This window comes from Hypanus sabinus, chromosome 7 (genome assembly GCF_030144855.1).
Source record: "Hypanus sabinus isolate sHypSab1 chromosome 7, sHypSab1.hap1, whole genome shotgun sequence".
Taxonomy (NCBI): domain Eukaryota; kingdom Metazoa; phylum Chordata; class Chondrichthyes; order Myliobatiformes; family Dasyatidae; genus Hypanus; species Hypanus sabinus.
In genome coordinates this window covers 36,018,550-36,041,409 of record NC_082712.1, presented here as the reverse complement: position 1 = coordinate 36,041,409, position 22,860 = coordinate 36,018,550, and the positions used below count along the sequence as shown (strand labels likewise).

At 38.1% G+C, this 22,860-nt stretch overlaps 1 protein-coding gene across 2 annotated transcripts in view; it reads right to left on the bottom strand.

Moving 5' to 3' along the window:
- Positions 1–22,860, bottom strand: part of ap3b1a (adaptor related protein complex 3 subunit beta 1a) — a 251,519-nt gene that overhangs the window by 184,492 nt on the left and 44,167 nt on the right. For both annotated transcript variants that reach the window (XM_059974482.1, XM_059974483.1), the window contains exons 5-6: positions 21,808–21,968; positions 17,383–17,449 (exon numbers count right to left, since the gene is read on the bottom strand). In XM_059974482.1, coding sequence (XP_059830465.1) covers positions 17,383–17,449; positions 21,808–21,968 — 228 coding nt within the window. The remainder of the gene's footprint in view (positions 1–17,382; positions 17,450–21,807; positions 21,969–22,860) is intronic.

Genomic DNA, 22,860 nt, shown 5'->3' with positions numbered 1-22,860 from the left:
GTTGGGAGGGATAATAAAACAGCCATGGTGAAAAGACACGATGGGCTGAATGGACTAACTCTGCTCCCATGTCTTATGGCCTTATGTTCTTGTGGATTTCTCTATTCAAAAAAAGAATAGTTTTAATTGTCATGGAAACATCAAAACATACAGTGAAATGCATCAATGACCAACACAATCCGAGCATGTGTTAGGGGCAGTCTACAAGTGTCGCCATGCTTCCAGTGCCAACTTAGCAAGCCCACAACTTACTAAACCATTACATCTTTGGAATGTAGGGGGAAACTGGAGGACCTGGAGGAAGCCCACATGGTCACAGGGAGAAATATACAAACTCCTCACACAGAGCGATAATTGAACCCCTGTCGCTGGTGCTGCGAAGTCTTATGCTAGCCCTTAACACTACCATTTTGTCCAAATTAAAGAGTGATAAGAGAGATAAAATGATCTTATGTAAATGGTGCTCATGATTCCTTTCAATGTCCTCAATGACTTCATATGGTAGAAGAGAACTAAGCTAGCTAAAGAGTAGGGACAAAATAGTTATCAGGATGTTGCCTTCAATAAGGAAATACGAAAATGGTTTGAGTAATTGCATCTTTTGCCCCTGCCCACCCCAAACCCCTTTTAGAACAATGCAGATTACAGGATGATAATTTTTAACATTATGAAAAGATGATACATGCTTCTAGTTGACATTTCCAATGGCTTCTAATAGCTTCTCAATTTTCTGTTTTAATTACAACTAGATGAGAAATGACCTTAAATAACTCCAATTCCTACTGACTCAATTAATTCCCACTTTGACATAATTTTACAAGGTGCCACTTAAATACAGACAAGAATTATGAACAGCCTTTAACTAGTTTAACAAGTAGCATACACATCAATTAGTTCCCACCTAGGCCTCCTCTGTGCTAAAGAAAATAGCCCAAACCTTTTCATTAGCTAAGATTTTCCAGTTCTGGCAATGTTCATGTAAATTCATTTATCCATAATAAAATAGAAAATTCCAAAAATGCTCAGGTCATCCCACATCTTCATCAGACACTTTCTGACGAAAGTCCTTTGATCTGAAAAGTTAACTGTTCATCTTCCCACAGATGCAGCTTGCCCTGCTGAGCATTTCCACTTTAGATTTCTAGTATCTGCAGTTTTAATATTTTTTTACTTCTGTTTACCCATGCCATTGCAATACTGTTTTTTGAAAATGTAGTGACCAGGATTGTACACAGCATGCTAGCCTTAGTCACGCTAAACAGCTCTTGTTCTTAAATTACATGTCTCCATTGGAAGTAGCCTGCATCTCTCTTGAATTGGCTCATCTTCCTGTATTACTTACTCCCCTCAGAGATCTCGAGACAGGCAGTTCATGGCCCCTCTGGACTTCTAGTTAATTTTGTATCCTCACACTTCGTTTGCTTCCCGAGATGCAAAAAAAAACTTGATACTATCCTTAGTAAGGATATTCCAAGGTAAAGCAAGCAATTCACCTTGGTTCAAAGCCAGTGGCTGAAAAACTTATTCATAGAGGTTACACATATAAAGTGACCATCGGAAAGCATGCCAAATTATTACTTGGGCTGTGTAATTCCACTAAGAATCACTTGAAATGGTTTCAAGACATACAATTTTAGCTGAATCTGAGATGACTAGGTGACTAGAGCGCACATCAAGGCAGAATGTGAAAATCAAAACAAGCTGCAGATTCTGAAAGTCTGGAATAAAAACAGGAATTACTGAATAGACTTAACAGATCAGGCAGCACCCTGCAAGGTCTTAAACATTAATTGTTTCTCTTTCCACAGATGCTGTCTGAAATATTTCCAGCATTTTTCATTTTTATTTTCAGGATAAAGTGTGTTCGGAAATTTTCACTCAGTAAATCCGAGAATCAAAACTCTCTTGGCAATAGACTGTATGACAAAGAATTATTACAATCTATATCAGTTGCCATATATTCTGTAAACTTGATTTTCTGACAATCAGATTACTTTCAGAACTGTATGCACATCAACAATGGCGGCTTCTCCAGTCTGGAGACTGGAATGAACTGCAGGCCGCTCAGAATAAGGCACTAAGCCAGAGTCAAATTATTTAATATATTTAAATTAAAGTGCTTACTTTAGTGATATAAGCAAACTCTCTAGCCCCACTTTAAGAAGTTTGTACAGATTCAGCATGTAATCTAAAACTCTGACAAACTTCTACTGATGCAAAGTGGTGAGTATCCTGACCAGCTTCATCACAGCCTGGTAAGAAAACACCAATGCCCAAGAATGGAAAAGCCTACAAACAGTGGTGGATACAGCCCAGTTCATCACAGGAAAAGCTCTCCGCACCATTAAGCACATCTACAAAGAGCACTGCCACAAGAATGCAGTGTTCATCGTCAAGGACCCCCATCATCTGTGCTCTCTTCTCGCTGCTACCATCAGGAGGGAGTTACAGAAGCCTTAGGTCCAATACCTCAAGGTTCCAGAACAGTTAAGAAACATAGAAAACCTACAGCACAATACAGACCCTTCGGCCCACAAAGTTGTGCCGAACATGTCCCTACCTTAAAAATACTAGGCTTAACCATAGCCCTCTATTTTTCTAAGCTCCATGTACCTATCCAAAAGCCTCTTAAAAGACCCTATCATATCCGCCTCCACCACCGTTGCCGACAGCCTATTCCACGCACTCACTACTCTCTGAGTAAAAAACTTACCCCATCTCCTCTGTACCTACTCCCCAGCACCTTAAACCTATGTCCTCTTGTGGCAACCATTTCAGCCCTGGGTAAAGGCCTCTGACTATCCGCACGATCAATGCCTCTCATCATCTTATACACCTCTATCAGGTCACCTCTCATCTTCCGTCGCTCCAAGAAGAAAAGGCACGTTCACTCAACCTATTCTCGTAAGGCATGCTCCCCAATCCAGGCAACATCCTTGTAAATCTCCTCTGCTCCCTTTCTGTGGCTTCCACATCTTTCCTGTAGTGAGGCAACCAGAACTGAGCACAGTACTCCAAGTAGGGTCTGACCAGGGTCCTATATAGCTGCAACATTACCTCTCAGCTCCTAAATTCAATTCCACGATTGATGAAGGCCAATACACCGTACGCCTTCTTAACCACAGAGTCAACCTGCACAGCTGCTTTGAGCGTCCTATGGACTCAGACCCCAAGATCCCTCTGATCCTCCACACTGCCAAGAGTCTTACCATTAATACTATATTCTGCCATCATTATTTGACCTACCAAAATGAACCACCTCACACTTAGCTGAGTTGAACTCCATCTGCCACTTCTCAGCCCAGTTTTGCATCCTATCAATGTCCCGCTGTAACCTCTGATAGCCCTCCACAACACCTACCTTTGTGTCATCAGCAAACTTACTAACCCATCCCTTCACTTCCTCATCCAGGTCATTTATAAAAATCACAAAGAAAAAGGGTCCCAGAACAGATTCCCGAGGCACCCCACTGGCGACCAACCTGCATGCAGAAAATGACCCGTCTACCACCGCGCTTTGCCTTCTGTGGGCAAACCAGTTCTGAATCCACAAAGTTATTATCCTTCAACCATTCGGCTCCTGAACCAGCATGAGCAGCTTCCCTCACAACACTCACTGATCACTGAACACAACTTACGGACTCAGTTTCGAGGACTCTACAACTCGTGTTCTCAGTATTATTTACTTATTATTACTCCGTCTTGTATCTGGGCAATTTTTCAGTCTTTGTGTATAGTTTTTCATGGATTCTATTGTACTTTTGCTTTGCTGTGAATGCCTACAAGAAAGTGTATCTCAGGGTAGTATTTGGTGACATGTACAGCAGATACTTTGATAGTAAATTTACTTTGAACTTGGATGAGGCAGCATGCCAGCAGACTTTGGGTTCTCAAGCTGGGGTCCACAGACCCCTTGGTTAATGGTGGGGATCTACGGCACAAAACAGGTTGGGAATCTGTGCTTTAGATTGTATTTGCAGCAACAGGACTGTAGTGATATTGGTGCTTTATAAGCTTCATGGAATTGGTGTTTCAGAGATTTCTGCTACATATTCTGACTATTTATCAAAATACTATTAAGCATTCAGATCTCACTTTTTAATTTCATGACAACGAATCATACTTGCACCAAGTTTGTACAGTTAATTACACCTATTAAACACTTCAGTTTCTAGCTGGGCACCATACAAGCAAATGAAAACCCTGAATAATACCTTGAGTAGATACATGCACTTAGATGATATTCCAGAAGCTTCAGTAAGACTAATAGCATTAATAATTTTAAATGTTTTCAATTTTGACTCTGTACTTAAAAGGTCATTATCTTTAATGTTATTCACAACAGTGGACATTATCAGAAGGAAAACATCTCTGAATACAGCTTTAGTCATTATTCTAGACGTTGTTTTGATCATGCTGGGATTTTATGCATTGCCTGTTGAGAATAAACGTGGAGCTGCATTTATTGACTATAGTGATCTTTCACTCTCAAAATTCTAGTTTAAATTCCTCCCAAACACATTTTCTCATCAAATCAAAAGCCAAGAAGCTTTCATTTCTCCCACAAAGGCTGTTCAATTATTAGCTTGGTTTTCATATTCTTTAAAAGCTTGCGTACAGGAATGCTAACTACACATACACACACAGATATTTCATATGTACACATACACACACACAGATATTTTATATGTACACATACACACAGATATTTCATATGTACACATATACACACAAACATTTTTTCTTATTGACATGCTTTCATTGATAGTGTCAAACAAATGTACCAACAAAAAGAACTCCAATTTTAAACTGAACTCCAATTATTTTATTCTATGGTTCCTCATTCTCTGGATCAGCTGGGACATTTACTACCTTGCAAGGTTATTAAACCAGAAACCAGAGAGAACAAATACAGGTGGTTCATCCAGAATGATAAATAACCTGTTTTTAAACTTAAATGCTCAAAAGCTGTTCTAACAACAACATGCTTTAATATCATGTCTGTCTTTAATATTTTCTAACAAGGTGATTGGAGGAGACACAACTGACAAAAAGATTCAAAGAGATCGAGAAGAAAAAGCTTTCATGCTCTGTGGAGGTAAGAATTTTTACTCTCTTCTACATACAGTGGAGTCAAACTGATTGCTGCTAGAAAAAAAATCTTGAAACAATATATGAACTAACAAGTGGGAAGATTAGCCCAAATAGCTCTTTTGGGCAACAAGGATTTGTTGACTTCCTTCAATGTCATAATATTTACGGCTCCAGAATGTTAACAGAATGTGTCAGGCACGAGAAACAGCTTACAGAGCTTTGCGAAGTGAATTAACTAACTCATCTAATTCATCAGAGCACACACTAATTCTAATTAATTTTATTTAGTTTTCTGCTAACAGACACCCAAAAAGTAGAAACACTGAACATAACAAACCCCCTTCATATTATAATTTCCCATTTAGACCTATTTAATTACTCCATGCTCTCAGGCATCACTTTCCACTTAAAAGTAGGTAGGATATTGCTGGTTTGATGTCAAACAAGTTGAACTCCAACCATGCTTAACTCACAAGTTTAGTTGGCTGTGCCAACACACATATGTGCTCAAAGCAGGAGGAAAAAAAAAATCAATAAAAATGAATCTTCACAAGGTTATTTACCTAATTCTCCCAATAGTCTAAGTAGTCAGTCAGATTTAAATATAGGTACAAATTGACAGAGAGAACCATTCATCCACGTGGGACAAGGGCAAAAAAAGTAATGAAAGTGAGTACTTCATATCAGTCTTCAAGAAGGACGATGATACTGTTCGTACTGTAAATCAGCTAAAAACCAATGTAGGTACTAGAAGGGCCAACTACACCTAAAGTGGATAAATCATTTCAACCTGACAAATGCGCCTCAGTTTGCTGAGAGGAGGGAGAAACTGCAGAGGCTTTCATCATAATCTTCTTAACATAAATAAATTTACATTGTGCTCATGGACTGGCAAATTATAAATGTTAACCTGATACAAGGTTAAACCCAACAATCACAAACCAGTCTCTGTAACCATGGTGGAGGCGAAGTTCTAGAAACTAATAATCGCTTCGCAAGGCACAGACCGAGAGAAAGCCAGCATGGATTTGTCAAAAAGCAAATCATATTTAACTAACTTTAGAAGGTTTGCAATCAATAAGAAAGGGTCAATCAGAGAAATCCAATTGATATATTGTGTACTGAGTCCTAAAGTGTGTTTCACAAGCTGCCATTTTAGAGGCTCCTCATTAAGACTGAAAGCCATGGAACAAAAATGAGCTGCAGCAATACAACCATAAAACTTGGGCAAGGAACAGGAAATGGGGAGTAGTGAATAGTTTGTTTATCAAATTGCAGTATACAGCACAGTTCAGTACTAGGACCACTGTTTTTCTTTAATGAATTATATAGAATTGGAAATTCCCAGATTAACAGGTAACCCAAAACTAGACAGCTTAGGAGACTTGCCATGGACCTTAAAGCCCATAAGACACAGGAACAGAAACAGGCTATTCAGCACATCTAGTCTAGTCTGCTATTCCATCATGGCTGATTTATTCTGCCTCTAAAGCCCATCCCTGCCTTCTTTCTTTAAGGAGATACTGACAAGCTGGTGGAATAGGTAGATAAGTAGAAAATGAAACTTATGGTTGAGAAATGTGCATATTTTGTGGGAACAATGAAAGAAGACAATCAAACTAGAGGGAAAATTGTGGTGCTTATAAGAGGAGACTGATATTTACATAGTCCACTGAAAATGAGAGGCCAAATTAGAGATACAAAAGCACGTGATATTGGGCTTTACAAACCAAAGCACAAAGTGTAAAGGCAAGGAAGCCATTCAAGATTGTTTAATGTAATTTTCAGTAGACAAGTGTAAAGGAGAATAAAATAATTGTTACTCAAGATCCAATGCAGCACAAAAAAAACAATAAATATAATTACATAGATAGCTTATATACATTGATTGTGTGTACATAAAGTGATGCTAAACACAGGAGTGCTTGTACATAAGGTGACTCTCGTAAGAAATGATAAAGTGGTGGTGGTGGTGGTGGGGGGGGGGGGTGCTGGGGTAGGTTAGTAGGTGGAGGTGCTGATCAGCCTTACTGGTGGTCCTGGTGTGGATGCTACGTAGTCTCCTCCCCAATGGGAGTGGGACAAAACAGTGCATGAGCAGGGTAGTTAGAATCCTTCATGATAATACTGGTCTTTTTCCGGCACCTTTTTGAAAATATGTAGGTAGGCCCTAATGACAGTGTTGCATTGTGAAGCCTTCCTGCCCACTGCAGTACGGTTTCCATCCAGGCAGTGATGCAGCATGTTAGAATGCTCTCTACTGTGCATTCGTTGAAGGCTGTGAGTATTGATGTGCATAATTCAGCTCCCTTTAGCAACCTCTGAAAGTAGAGGCATTGTGAGCTTTCTTTACTGTGTATGATGTGTTTTGGGACCAGCAGAGGTTGAGCGAGATGTGCTCTCCCAGGAATTTGAAGTGCTTGCGGTTTCCACTGCTGTGCTACCAAACTAAAGAGGAGTGTGAGTGGTGCTAGTTCTCCTGAAGTCAGTAACCATCTCCATTCTCTTGTTGACATTGAGAAGGAGGTTTTTTGCCTCTTCCAGCTCCTATCTGTGGGCTATCTTACCATTGCTGGTGACAAATCACTACGAACATCAGACAGTGATTTCTCCACAAATGGGGCATTCAGACCAATTCTGAGTACTGCACCGTAGAAAAGAGACAAGAGTTCTGAAGATGGTGCAGCAGATAATCAAAATGATTCCATTAATGATGTACTTTTATTAAATGGACAGAATGGAGAAGCGGACGTTACTCTCCTTCAAAGAGATTACAGGGTACTCTAAAAAGATATAAATTAATGAAAGGTCCAGACAGGAATGTTTCCATTGATAAAGGGGGTCAAGAATTGGGGATATAAAATGAAATGAATGAAAATAGATTTCCAGCAGCTGAAGAAACTCTTGTGTTTTCAATAATGATACAGAGTAAATAAACTCTAAGTGATTAGGGTTGGAATATCTGTCATATTAAGTAAAGGCAAGATCAATTGTACTTTATCAAAAGGAAGCTTAATAAACCTCAGAAAGGAAAGCATTTGTAGGGCCTTAAGAGAAAAGGGAAAAATACTAGGTCAAGTTGAATTACGTATTTTTGTGTTGAGTCAGTATGGATTAACAAGTCAAATGACACCCTCCTGCTCTGTAACCACACAATGACTTTGTGAGTGGAAAAAAGTTCTTAGAACTCAAATGGCATAAATAGGTAATCAGGCAGCAACTTACAAACTTATTCAGTGCACACTTAAGTTTATAATCTAAAGTGCATCTTAACTGTCAAACACAATTTCTCAGTCTGATTTTTAACCATTATGTTCAGCAAATGTTTAATTAGAGTTTTGCTATATATCTGTTTTAAAATTTGTCTTCAAATATCTTTTTAACAAGAAATACATACTATATTTTCTCTTGGTTAATATGACAATGATTTACATGGATGAAAAGTTTTACTTGTATCAAGTAATGCATTTTTTTTTTACAGCAAATTGTGGCTACCGGATTTCCATTTGAGCGAAGAGTTCAGCTAATATTAACAGACAGTTAAACATCTTGTAGTTTTCAAGTACATTTTTAACCAATTCAGAAATTTAGGAAATAAATCTGTTTACACTTGCTGCTCCCTTAATGCATGTAAACACACTTGGTTTTGCAAAAGCAGTACTTCCACTGTAAAGAAACACATGTTGAATGGCTGGGTTTGAAGCGAAACAAAATCAGCATATTACACTTATCCAAATGGAGATTACAATATCCCTGATAAACTGGAACTTTAAATCTGCATCTACATTAAGGTTCTTCAACATTACATCACACTGAGATATTAAGAGCAGTTAATTGTTGGTAGATTTGAAAGCCAGCCAATCTTGGCCAAGGAAGTGGCTTTTTCTTTAAAAAGAATCTGATATGGTGCAATTTCAACCTGTCAGCTTTTCCTCAGGCAGCAATCATTCATACTGTGGAAACTACAAGCATCACATGGATGCACAGATAAAAAGAATTTTAATTTCTCTCTCACTGGGAACACAATGGATTTTAGAAGGAATAAAACTCACTCCCAACAAAATCAGCAGTAAGCTTATCAAATTGAAATTGCAATTTTTCATTTATAGCTTTTTTGCATTAACCCAATAAACATGGTTCATTTTTCTTCTAGCAGAGACTGCTGATTTTCTGTGCTGTTGCTAAGAACTTCAGCCATTAGCTGGGCTCCTAGGTAAACTACATGCACCATCAACAAAAGTGACACCCAATCTATGGAGTTCATATTTTCTCCAGATTATCTATGCTAGTTGACAAGCTGGTAATGGAAAAATCACACGAAGCAAATGGTTCCTCTAATAACAATAAATTTCCTATAAAATTATGAAGGGTACAAAACGTTTCCTTGCATCTATTTTGTCATGAATTCTAATTAGCGCTTCACAAACCTGAGAGTGCTAGGTCATCACGAGAAGAGTGGTGTGATGTGATTGATAATAGAGTACAAGTCAGCCCTTTCTGCCAACGTTCCCTTCTCCTAAATTAATGGCCATCCCACCTGCCCTAATCATACAGCCCAAATGATATTCCCTCCGTATTTCAATTTTCTGCAGGCATGGAAAACTGGAAAGATCAGTCATTTATCTTGTAATAGCTGGATAATAGATCTATCACAATGAAACATCTGCACAAACTCACTGTATTTTTTTCACAACAGTGAACAGTTACAATCAAATCAATGTATATGAACAGTGAATTAACATATATCTGACTGAATAAGCAAAAGTTAAACTAACATATTACATACAAACATGCATGTGTACACTTCAAAGGCAGTACTTCAATCTGTTTTGTAAAACTTCCTTTTGCTTAACATGTTTGCAATTGTCACTTTCAGTTTATTTTGTATTATTTCAAGATGATATTTTTTTTAATCTGCAGCAGGCTTTTAATCAATAACTAGATTAATGCAAGATTAATTTTCAATTGAAACAAAATATAAATCAATTTACTTTGGTCCCCTATTTAAACAGATTGAACAAAAAAGGTTTAAAATATAATCTAGATGTATCTTCTGTCTTTAATATAAATACAACTGAGATTACTGCAAACTAAAGTGACAATGCATTTATAAATGTTTTGTATCAAGTGACTGTATGATGCTCCACAATGCAGCTTTCAAACATTTTCCATTTTAATTGTACTGATTGACATAGTGTCATGTTTAATGGTATAAAGATCAGCCACGGGTTCACATAATGGAAATTTATTCGTATTCAGGTGGAATCACAATCTCTGCTGTGCAATATTTCACCTGGGAGGGGCTGAGGGGGTGGAGGTTCTTCTGTTGGATTGGCAAGGGTACAAAGTATTGTACACTTGGACTGAGGTCTACATTGAAGAAAGTAATCTTGGCAGCTGAGACCATTCACAAGTCAAATGACACAGCCACAAACAACATACCTAGCAGAACAAAACTTGCCTACTAAATTCCTGTTAAAATTAAGGGGCATGGACCTCAACATATTAAAATTGAAATGATAAAAAAACATTACTTTCATTCCTTACAGCAATAAAATCCCCATGGAAATGAAGGAGCTAGGAGAACAGAATGTCCATTGTGAAGACTAAAATACCAGCAAGCTTCTGCTCTGCTGTTGGACTCTACCTTGACATTCAATGACTGGAGATGATCAAAGCCCAATTATGTAAAGTGAGAGCACCTGCACTCACTTCCTATGCAAATTTCACAGGCAATGCTGCCAAAACTTTACAATAAAACTGAAACACAATTCATATCTACCCTGAACTCCTGTTGGAAAATGAACATACTTGAGAAATAAACGTATACAGCAAGAACTCAATTGAGATGCATTCCATGTTCAACAGCTGAACAGCTAGGCCATTTCCTGAATGCTAGGGTACTCCATCTTAAACAGAGAATATCAACTTGTTTAAGCACCAGAAATGCACTAGTGGCTACTGAAGCATAACGCCAGCAACTTCAGAAAAGCAGAAGGGATATCAAAAAGATCTGACAAGAATTATTAGATAAATCAAACCATGAATCAAGATAACTTCAAATGTTCAACGTTACCATTGCTAATAAATGTTAGTTTGCTGAGAAAGATTCCACACCCCAGGCTAAAAGCTGAAATTAATTCAGTTTAAGGTAAATTATAAGAGGATGTACTTAAAATGTATAATTTTTATAGTTGTAATTTCTTAAATATTTTATAACATGTACTCATTTCATTAATTTACCAAACTTGCTTTTAACTCCTCTTACATTAGATATTTAACAGATACAAGTAAACTAATTGAATTTGTCACCAGGTAACATGCAATGTGTAAGTGCATAAGGAGGGGTCAACAAAGGCTCAATTTACAACTAAAAAAATGAACAAATTAGGGCAGAATTAGTTCACATAATCAGCACCCTTCTTAAATTGTAATGTTGATGAAGCCAGAAGAATTATTCTAGCTCAACATTAGTTTGTATTTAAACAAAAAAGCTATTTGGACATCACAAAAGCTGTATGATTTCTCTCCTGATCTATCTAAATTCTCTCAGCAACCAACTACACCCCCCCCCCCATTACTTTACCTTCCCTTACAAAGTTCCATCTGCTCATCTCCCACACATTTAACCAGCGAGTCTCCTATCCTCCTCAAGTTCCATCCCCCTCATCTGCTTTCACTTTAGATTCCAGAATCTGCAGCCCTCTGTTGTTTCCATGTGTTTCCTTCTAGCCACTGACTCTACCACCACTCTCCTCTCCTCCAGCCTAGCTCATCTACCCATCATGCCCCTCCACACTCGTTTCCACCTATCACCTGCAGGTCCTGCTTCACTCCTGTGACCTCATTTCTTCATACTGGCTACCTCCCCTCTATACTCTCCCAGCCCTGATGGAAGTTTCTGGTCTGAAAGATCGACTATCCCCATTGCCTCAGATGCTGCTTGAGCCAGGAGTTCCTCCAGCAGTTAGTTTATTGCTCCAGATTTTAGAATCTGCGATATTTGTCTCTCTCTCAAATTGAACCACTGCTCGACCAGCATGCAAGTAGGCTCGGGAGCGCAAGGTCATTGGGTAACAAGGATTTGAAAGTCGGTATGAAAGCAGATGTCCTCAGGTTTACCAGGGGTTGTATCAAAGAGAGTAAGAAAGAGTCTGTTTGAATAGTCATAACTCAAGGTAATTAAGGCAGGGATGAACATTTCAGTAGCTGAACTGAAATAGGAATGGAAAAAGATATATCGATAATGTATCTCAAACAGTGTCCAGTTTCAAACAAAGGCAAGGGGAAAGGAAGGAGTAAATCATTAGAACATGGAAACACTGATCCTTATTTCCTAACATGAATACTAAGTGTCAAAATTTGAATTACACAGTTCCTATTCAGCAATATTACTTAGTATTATTTCCATTAGAGAAGCGTGTCAATGGCAAGGCTTGTGTACTATCAGTCCATGGTGTACGGTGATTGGATAGAGGTTTATGTCATGCCATCGGGAACAGAAGAGAATTACTGCATATGTTCTCATTCAAGAAATGACATTAGTGGAAGGAAAAACAAAACCAAACTAAAATTGGAAAAAATAATTGCAATAACCACTCCACTTGTCTTTGAACTGATTTATTTTGGGCACAACAGATGCAATGACTGATGTTATTTCCCCAAACTAAAATAAACCTGTACACTTCAGCAGCCTGTTGATTTGCATAGTAACTGATATGTTGTTTAACAGGCACACGTTTAGTGTTGAAACAACAGTTTACAAAGACAGATGAAAATTACACTGTCAGGCAGCTCAAACTAAAGAAAATAGGTTACATTAAACTACTTTAAAATGTCAGGTTAGTTTGGACTTTCACTGTCAAAGCCCATTAATACAGGAATAACACCAGCTCTGTTAAATGGCTTTGTCTGGTCTGCCAGGGTTGAAAAAAAAAATCAACCTCCTAATAATTAAGGATTTAAGTTTATTTCATTGGTTTAGCTTCAGAACTTCTTCAACCAATGGATAATCATCAGTAACTGAGTGACACAGATAGATCAAATTATGATCATTTGAAATGCAAGTCAAATACCTGCCAATGTAATGAAAACTATATTACTATTTGCAGAAACCTTCAAATAAAACAATATTCACTGATTCAAACTGAAAATAAAGCTTACAAAATAAAAACTATGTGTAACTGTACCTGGACCGAAGTTCTAGTCCCTTCCCCCAACTGCTAACCAATCCCTTCCCAATATCAAATGATGCTAGCTATAATTCAATTATTAATATAATTTTCCCCACAGACTACTTTAATTTGTGCAAGAGGTGTTTCTGTGTAGTTTAAAAAAAAACATATATCCAAAGATTTCGTCACAACATACTAGTGATATTTATTTTGCAAGTACGCCATTTCCTAGAGACCAGTTACTCCATCTGGGTGGCAGGATCCAAAAAGACAATAACTTTGCATGTCATCAATATGGAATCACAAAAAAAAAACAATAAAACGATTCAAAGGGCAATCAAGAAGCCAAAGAAACAATAATTGTTCGATGTGGTGGAGTGTCAAAAATAATCAACTTACATCCATGTGTAAATGAGTACAAAACAGAAGGGAAGATTTTTGTAAATCTTTTGTAAAGATTTTCAGAAGGGATGGCATGAGAAAGCTGCATCTTGGTATATCGAACAATAACATACCAGTTACCAAAAGTCTACAAAAAAAAATAGCAGCTTGGGTGATCTCCCGTCACACACAAGCAATAAAAAAAGGACATCCCTTCAAAGCAGTAAAATGTACATTTAAAACTGATTTTTTGAGGGAAAAAATCCTGACTAAAGAGGTGACAAACATTTCCAATGATTTACCAGGCTAGACATTGATGTAAAAAGGAGCTTCAAGTTGCAGTTGAACGCTAGGCTGAGCAAGTCGAATTTCTTGAGGGACAAATCCAGTGGACCTAACATCTTTTGTCACCTTCCAGTTTCTCTTACTATTATATTAATAGCATCTGTCTGCTAGTTGGAAGGGCAGAAACTTCTTGTTGCTTTCTCTAGTAACTATCTGAAGATAGATGTAATTGATATCAGCCTTCAGCAGATGATACAAACGCTTTGACAATGATATATATTTATTAAACAACACGAGTGAGACTCTTGCGGCAATAGCCATAAAAAAACAGGGCAAACCAAGTATTCTCCAGAATAGAGGCAAGAGCAGGAGAGACAAATAGCAAGGAGCTTAAACTGAGCTGGAGGATTAGTGGAATAAATTGAAACCTATTCTGATTTTGAAGATGAAGGGTCTTTTTCTATTGCATTACTCCAGAGCACAGGTCAAATTTCTTGTTATTTACTGTAACTTAAGAAAGCTAGGAAACAAAACAAATTATAAAGAAAACGCAAGTTGTTCCTCCATACTTAGGGAATGAGTAGAAGTGAGGGCAGGGTCCACCTGGCCATTAACTGCACATTGGGCTCTTTCAAGTTCAGAAATAGAGCATCAAAAAACAGAAAGGTTAAATATACCATTGTGCGTGATTTTAAGTTTTGAATCATTTTACTAAACTACAAAGACACTTAATACTGCACCGTAGATCTAAAGTCTGGCTTTGTTATTCATTTTTTCTCAATGCAGTTGCCAACAATCAGCTCTGAAATAAACTGAGAAATGAAAACAGATTTTTAACAAAAATTGGAATTTACAGCCTGGATCTTAATTAAGTACTTACAAAGAAATTGGTAAATTGCATTTTTAAATCATTTGATTGAATTATATCCAAAAAGGTAGAAAACAGAAGTATTTCTTCGGACTACCACATAGTCAATAAACCTTTAGTTACTTCTAAGTAAAGAGAAAATTCACAGCTTGTCAATATTACCACTACAGTAACAGAGTGCCTGTATGACATAAACCATAGGTATTATGACGAAAATCTGTTCCACTAAAACCCACACATTTTAGAAATCTAATGATGACCTGCTGGAAAATCAAGCTCATGTAGGAGCCTAAAGCAAATAATGTAAAAACCAGCTGAAGCATTATACTTGTTTTTGGCCCCCCCTACAGATATGGAGGGCTTTAGAGGGAGGAAGGAGGAAATAAACACACACAAAATGTTGGAGGAACTCAGCAAAGCAACATCTATGGAAACGAATAAACAGTGAACGTTTTGAGCCTAGATCCTTCTTCAGGACTGGAAAGAAAGAAGAACAAAAGGATGTCAGAACAAGAAGGTAGGGGAAGCAGAAAGAGGATAGCTAGAAGGTAATAGGTGAAGCTAGGTGGGTAGGAATGGCAAAGGGCTGGAGAGGAAGGAATCTGATAGGAGAGGAGCGTGGGCCATAGGAAAAAGGGAAGGAGGCAACAACCCAGGGGAGGTGAAAGGCAAGTAAAAAGAGGCCAGTGTGGGGAAATAGAAGAAGGGAGGAGGAGGTAATTCTTTTTTAAACCAGAAGGAGAAACTAATATTCATGCCATTAGGTTGGAGGCGACCCAAACGGAATACAAGACTCTTCCACCCAGAGGGTGATCTCATCATGGCACAAGAGGAGGCCATGGACTGACATGTTGAAGCAGGAATCAGAATTAAAATGTTTGACTTTATTGAAAGGAAAAAGTCAGAGTTGGGCAAGAGACCAAAACACTACCAGGACTCATGCCATAACTGTCAACTAGATTCTTGCCCATAAGGAGACAGGGAAAATGAAAAAGTGACAAAACAAATTACCTTCTTGCAACAATACCAGTTTCACCATGGAAATGAAAGTAAATCATCCATGTCCTTCAAACAGACACTGAGCATGGAAACTAAATGTACAGTGGCTTGGTGACATAAAAGACTGTAAAACCAACAACTGAGAATTTCAGATATCTCCAGCTTCCTATAAAGTACTTTACTTCCAGAGCACGAAAGCAAAAATAAAAAGTACAATTGTAGAATAATGTCTCCTCCTACAGGTATGCTCAGGGTACTACTGGGAAATAACTATTAAAAACTAATACCTTCCATCCCTTTTTTATTTGACAATGAAATAACTGGTATTTTATAGTACAGATTACAACATATCTGCTCAATTTTATTAATTATGACAGACATGCATCAAGAAGTATTAAATTAAAATCAGAAGAAAAAACTTTAATAAAAATGTGCGTGCAATAGTGCATCTGTATTTTTAAATACAGCAAAACTAGCATCATTATTTTCAAACTGAACTTTGGAAGACTGGTTATAAAATACAGTTTTATTGTTTAATATTGCCTCAATTATATCAATAACAAATAATTCTACTTAAGTTTTACAGGTCTATAACCTGTAAGAAGTTGCCGACCTTTAACTTTGTTATTGATGTCCAGTTATCAGTACACCTGAGCGTATATACCCAGGATAACTATGATCACTGCACTGTGATCAAATGGGTACAGCTGCAAACCTTGAACCCTGAAGGGCAGTACTGTAGTATACTGGTTAGTGTAACCTTATTACAACACCAGCAAGCCGGGTTCAATTCCGCTGCTCTCTGTAAGACCATTAGATATAGAAGCAGAAGTAGGCCATTCAGCCCATTGAGTCTGCTCCATCATTGAATCATGAACTGATCCAATTCTTCCAGTCATCCTCACTCCCCTGCCTTCACCCCGCACCCTTTGATGTTCTGGCTAATCAAGAACATATCTATCTCTGCCTTAAATACACCCAATGACTTGGCCTCCACAGCTGCTCATGGCAACAAATTCCACAGATTTACCACCCCCTGACTAAAGTAATTTCTCTGCATCTCTGTTCTAAATGGACGTCCTTCAGTGCTGAAATAGTGCCCTCTTATCCTGGACTGCCCTACCATGGGAAATAACTTTGCCATATCTAACCTGTTCAGGCTTTTTAAGATTCAGAATGTTTCTATGAGATCCCCCCTCGCCCTCCTGAACTCCAGGGGAAACAGCCCAAGAGCTAACAGGAGCTTGTAGTTTCTCTCTGTGACCATTCTGGGTACTCCAAATTCCTTCCACACTCCAAAGCCGTACGGTTAGGGTCACTGAGTTGAGGGCATGCCATGTTGGTGCCAGAATCAATGTGACATTTGTGGGCTGCCCAGCGTATCCTCACCAATTAGATTTGACATAAACAATGCAAATCTATGCTTTGATATTTCAATGCAAATATGACACATAAAGCTAATCTAAAGATTTTAAGAATATTGACAGTGAAATAGTTTGTAACCTCCATCTAAATTGGACATAAATATTCCACAACTCTCAACCCTGAAATAACTGGGCAATGTAGGTGGCCATCACTCACCGTACTTTTGTCTTTCAGTAGCTGTTCAATGACCTCCACTAAAGGCTCCTTCTGCTCTGGATCTAGACTGTGGGTAAGAACAAAAATAATTAGTTATAGAAAATGTCCAGATTTTAACTTTGACTAGTGTAGTGAACTTTAACACAACTGGCGAAATATTCTTGGCCGCAGCTGATCTTTCTGAAGGGATCAATTAGTATTGCAGACTTATTCGTGTTCAGACCCAAAACTCACTGTCCAACATCTGCTGCTCCATCTCTCATGGCACCCTGGTTTTGGACTCCACAAAGTACCTGACCTTGTTGAGAATACCTAGTATAATTTTGGGGCGGGGGTGAAATTGTGTACACACCATTTCATACATTAAAATCATAAAGTACATAAACATTAACATTCCTATGAATAGGAATTGATAGCCTGGCAATTTACATAGGCAAGTGAGTTTTCAAAAGCAAGTATTTTAATTTAATTATTTTTGTGGTTAATTAAATATTTCCCTACAGTTACATGAATGTTAATAGATTTGAAATGTTTATTAATGTTAAAGATTAATAAGTTCCATCTCAATTTGGGGAGGGCACATGCTGATCTTTGCCTTCTTTCAAAGGCTTGTCTAAAGCATTCTGGCCGCTCAGGGATTATTACATCTCACTGGAGTCTTCCAACATTCCCACAATGAATCTGTACTAGATCACTTAGGGCACAAAAAGTAAGCCAGGCAAGATTTCCCTAATTGATTAGATTATTTAGTTTTTAAAATGTGAACTTAATCAAAGGTTTTGTTTTATTCAGCAACTACAGGATATTGGATGCAACACGTTTCAGTAACAAGTAGGAAAAGTAACTGTGTATACAGAACAGCAAGAGTTAACACTGGTGAACTGCAAATGGAATACTGAAAGGGAAGACCAGATTCTCCATAATAATTTCTTAATAGCCTTCTAGGAAACTACCATTATAAACAGAAGCCTAACCAAAACTTTACTAATAATTGATAAATGGAGATTGAAAACTAACATAATCAGAAATGCTTTTTCTGGATAAATACATTACCAAATTCTATTACACTGCTCCAGAACTTGTCTGGAAATATAAAGAATCTTCAAAGTAAATAAACTACCGATTTTTGTAATCTGAGGAACATTACGATAACCCTAACTCTGCAGTTGACAGTTCACACAAATTCCTGCACACAGGTCCAAAGATTTAGCTACAAAAAACACTAGCACAAAATTTGCACAAATGTTTTATAGGTAAGCCAATGGCAACCAAGTAGTGAGACATTAGAATGTGTTATCAATTCTACTGACCACAACAACTATACAGTGTGATGTATTCTGTAAAATTACTCCAGCAATGCAAAATTAGCACATAAAATTTAAAGTGTATCAAAATTGAAAAGGATATCAATTGGAACTTTTCACCTGCTCATATTCGGTATTGAATTCAAACTACAGACATATTAGATACTGGTTGACCTACAAAGTAGTTCACGTATATTAATTCCCAGCTCTTTATTTCAACTCCTCTTCCGGATTTATCTATCACCTTGTACTTTGTCCTCCCTTCCCCTCACATTCTTATTCTGACTTCTGCTCCCTTCCTTTCCAATCCTGATGAAAGGTCTCAGCCCGAAACAGCAACTGTTTATTCCCATCCATAGATGCTGCCCGACCTGCTGAGCTCCTCCAGCACATGGTGTGTGTACTGCTCCAGATTTCCAGCATCTGCAGTACCTCTTGTGTCACTTATTTTATTTTATTTTATTAACCAAAAACAAAGATTGGCATGTGTCCTCACCCTAACTCAAGGAACATTATGCCACCCGATGTCTCATGGAGGATTATAGTTTGGACTTTCATAAAACAATTCACTACTTTCTTTGTTTCAGATAACTATTTTTGTCCACTTTCTGACAAGTATCAGAATATTCCACCACCCCTGAATCTTGAAATTACCAATCATCATCTGACCATAAGACATACAGTGGCCTGCAAATGTTTGGGCACCCTGGTCAAAATTTTTCACTGTGAATAGTTAAGTGAGTAGAAAATGAACTGATCTCCAAAAGTCATAAAGTTAAAGATGAAACAGTATTTTCAACATTTTAAGCAAGATTCGTGTATTAATTTTGTTTTGTACGATTTTACAGTGAAAAAAGGAAAGGAGCACCATGCAAAAGTTTGGGCACCCCAAGAGATTTGAGCTCTCAGATAACTTTTACCAAGGTCTCAGACCTTAATTAGCTTGTTAAGGCTATGGCTTGTTCACAGTCATCATTAGGAAAGGCCAGATGATGCAAATTTCAAAGCTTTATAAATACCCTGACTCCTCAAACCTTGTCCCAACAATCAGCAGCCATAGGCTCCTCTAAGCAGCTGCCTAGCACTCTGAAAATTCAAATAAATGATGCCCACAAAGCAGCAGAAGGCTATAAGAAGATAGCAAAGCGTTTTAGGGTAGCCGTTTCCTCAGTTCGTAATGTAATTTAAAAATGGCATTTAACAGGAACAGTGGAGGTCAAGTTGAGGTCTGGAAGACCAAGAAAACTTTCCAAGAGAACTGCTCGTAGGATTGCTAATAAGGCAAATCAAAACCCCTGTCTGACTGCAGAAGACCTTCAGGAAGATTTAGCAGACTCTGGAGTGGTGGTGCACTGTTCGACTGTGCAGCGACACCTGCACAAATATGACCTTCATGGAAGAGTCATCAGAAGAAAACCTTTCCTGCGTCCTCATCACAAAATTCAGCATCAGAAGTTTGCAAAGGAACATCTAAACAAGCCTGGTGCATTTTGGAAACAAGTCCTGTAGACTGATGAAATTAAACTAGAAATTTTTGGCCACAATGAGCAAAGGTATTGTGCTTTGGAGAAAAAAGGGTGCAGAATTTCATGAAAAGTACACCCCTCCAACTGTTAAGTACGGGGGTGAATCGATCATGCTTTGGGCTTGTGTAGCAGCTAGTGGCACGGGGAACATTTCACTGGTAGAGGGAAGAATGAATTCAATTAAATACCAGAAAATTCTGGAAGCAAACTTCACACTGTCTGTAAAAAAAAAGCTGAAGATGAAAAGAGGATGGCTTTTACAACAGGATAATGATCCTAAACCCACAGTGGTCTATCTTAAGAGGCGCAAGCTGAAGTTTTTGCCATGGTCCTTACAGTCCCCCAACCTAAACATCATCGAAAATATGTAGATAGACCTCAAAAGAGCAGTGCACGCAAGACTGCCCAAGAATCTCACAGAACTAGAAGCCTTCTGCTAGGAAGAATGGGCAAAACTGAAAGACTCAGCTGGCTACAGAAAGCGTTTACAAGCTGTGATACTTGCCAAAGGGGGTGTTACTAAGTACTGACCATGCAGGGTGCCCAAACTTTTACTTCGGACCTTTTTCCTTTTTTGTTATTCTGAAACTGTAAAAGATGGACATAAAAAAGTAATCTTGCTTAAAATATTAAAGAAATGTGTCATCTTTAACTTTATGCCTTTTGGAAATTAGGTCATCTTTTACTCGCTTTGCTATTCACAATAACAGAAATTTTGACTGGGGTGCCCAAACTTTTGCATGCCACTGTAGGAGCAGAATTAGGCCATTTGGCCTATCAAGTTGCTCTACCATCCAATCATGCTGATCCTTTTTCCCCCTCCTCAGCCCTGCTCCCCGGCCTTCTCCCCATAACCTTTGATGCCCTGTCCAATCAAGAACCCATCAAGCTGTCTTAAATACACAGCCTCCACAGCTGCTTACGGTAACAAATTCCAGATTCACCACCCTCAGGCTAAAGACATTTCTCAGCATCTGTTTAAAATGGACACCCATCTATCTTGAGGCTGTGTCCTTGACTCCCCATTCACAGGAAACATCCTTTCCAAATCTACTCTATCTAAGCCTTTCAACATTTGTTAGGTTTCAATGAGATTCACCACCCCCCCCCCCCCCAAACCAATTCTTGTAAATTCCAGTGAGTACAGACCCATAGCTATCAACCACTCCTTGTACGATAACCCTTTCATTCCTGGAATCATTCTTGCAAACCTCATCTGAACCCTCTCCAATGCTAGCAAATCTTTTCTCAGATAAGGAGCCCAAAAAACTGTTTACAATACTCAAGATGAGGCCTCACCAATGCCTTATAAAGTCTCAGCATCACATCCTTGCTCTTGTATTCTAGACCTCTTGAAATAAATGCTAACATTACATTTACCTTCCACACCACCAACCCAACCTGCAAGATGACCTTCAGTGTGTTCTGCACAAAGACTCCCAAGTCCCTTTGCATCTCAGATTTCCGGATTTTCTCACTGTTTAGAAAATAGTCTGCACATTTATTTCTTTTACCAAAGTGTATGACCATGCATTTTACAACATTCGAATGTTAGAAACTAGAATTCAATTACAATTTAAAAACTTAACACTTACCTGTAAAGTTTCTGAATAGCATGGGCAGCAGTTTTCCGGACATATGGAGACAGGTCACTGGCAGCTTCCTTAATAGACAGCATCATTATTGGAACAATGATTGATACTCTGATACTGGACAGGACTCGCAAAGCACTTGCCCGAATCAACTGATTAGGGTCCTAGGATAAATTAGAACAAACAATAAACTAACTTAGTGGAACAATGGAACTCCTGTCCCTATCTAAATTGCTTCTTTTAAAGTTTCACTGATGACAACAATTTTTTTGGCATCTACCTTGATGAATTACTTTCTACTTTCATCTCAGAAGCAACAGTGAGACTTTTCACAATGGCCTGGATCCAGCACTTACACCCACTCAGGCTACAACTATGTGATGAATCCTGTTCTCCAAGACAATCCTAGAGCCAAGTAGCAAGTCCATGTTTAGCACAAAATCCCCAAATGGCACTTTGCACTAAAAAGGACTTGTTTTTTGTTTCAGTTGTGTTTTCTTGTAAATTGTGATAATTTATGTTTTTCTTGTGAATGCTGCTTATCTTCTATGTGCCTGTGAGGCTGCCACAATTAAGTTTTTCTTTGCACCTGTGCATATGACAATGAAGTTGATTTTGAAATAGACCAGGGCCAAGTCCCTCATAAAAAAATTCGCCGAAACCCTTTGTCAAGACAAAAGCCATATACAGTATCAAAGCTACTAAAAACTCTCAATGTTTCTTACTATCAGGATTAAAGAGCCATAAAAAGAAAATTCCCTGAAAAAATTAAGAATGAAACAACCATTTAAACTTACAATTCACCTCATTCTTAACTTGCTCACAGCTGAAGAAATGCCATTCAAATGATGAAATTACCTAATCTCACACAGGTCAAACCAGTTCCCAAAAGCAGATTCTGCCCTTGGATTCCATGCGGAGCCCAATACTTCCACTGGAATTCCATATGTTTGAGACAGTAACTTGGGTCAAAACATCCTATCCCATCAGTTTAGCATAGTTAAGCTCAATCATGCTTACAAAAGGGTATATTAAATGGCAACATTCATGAAGTTG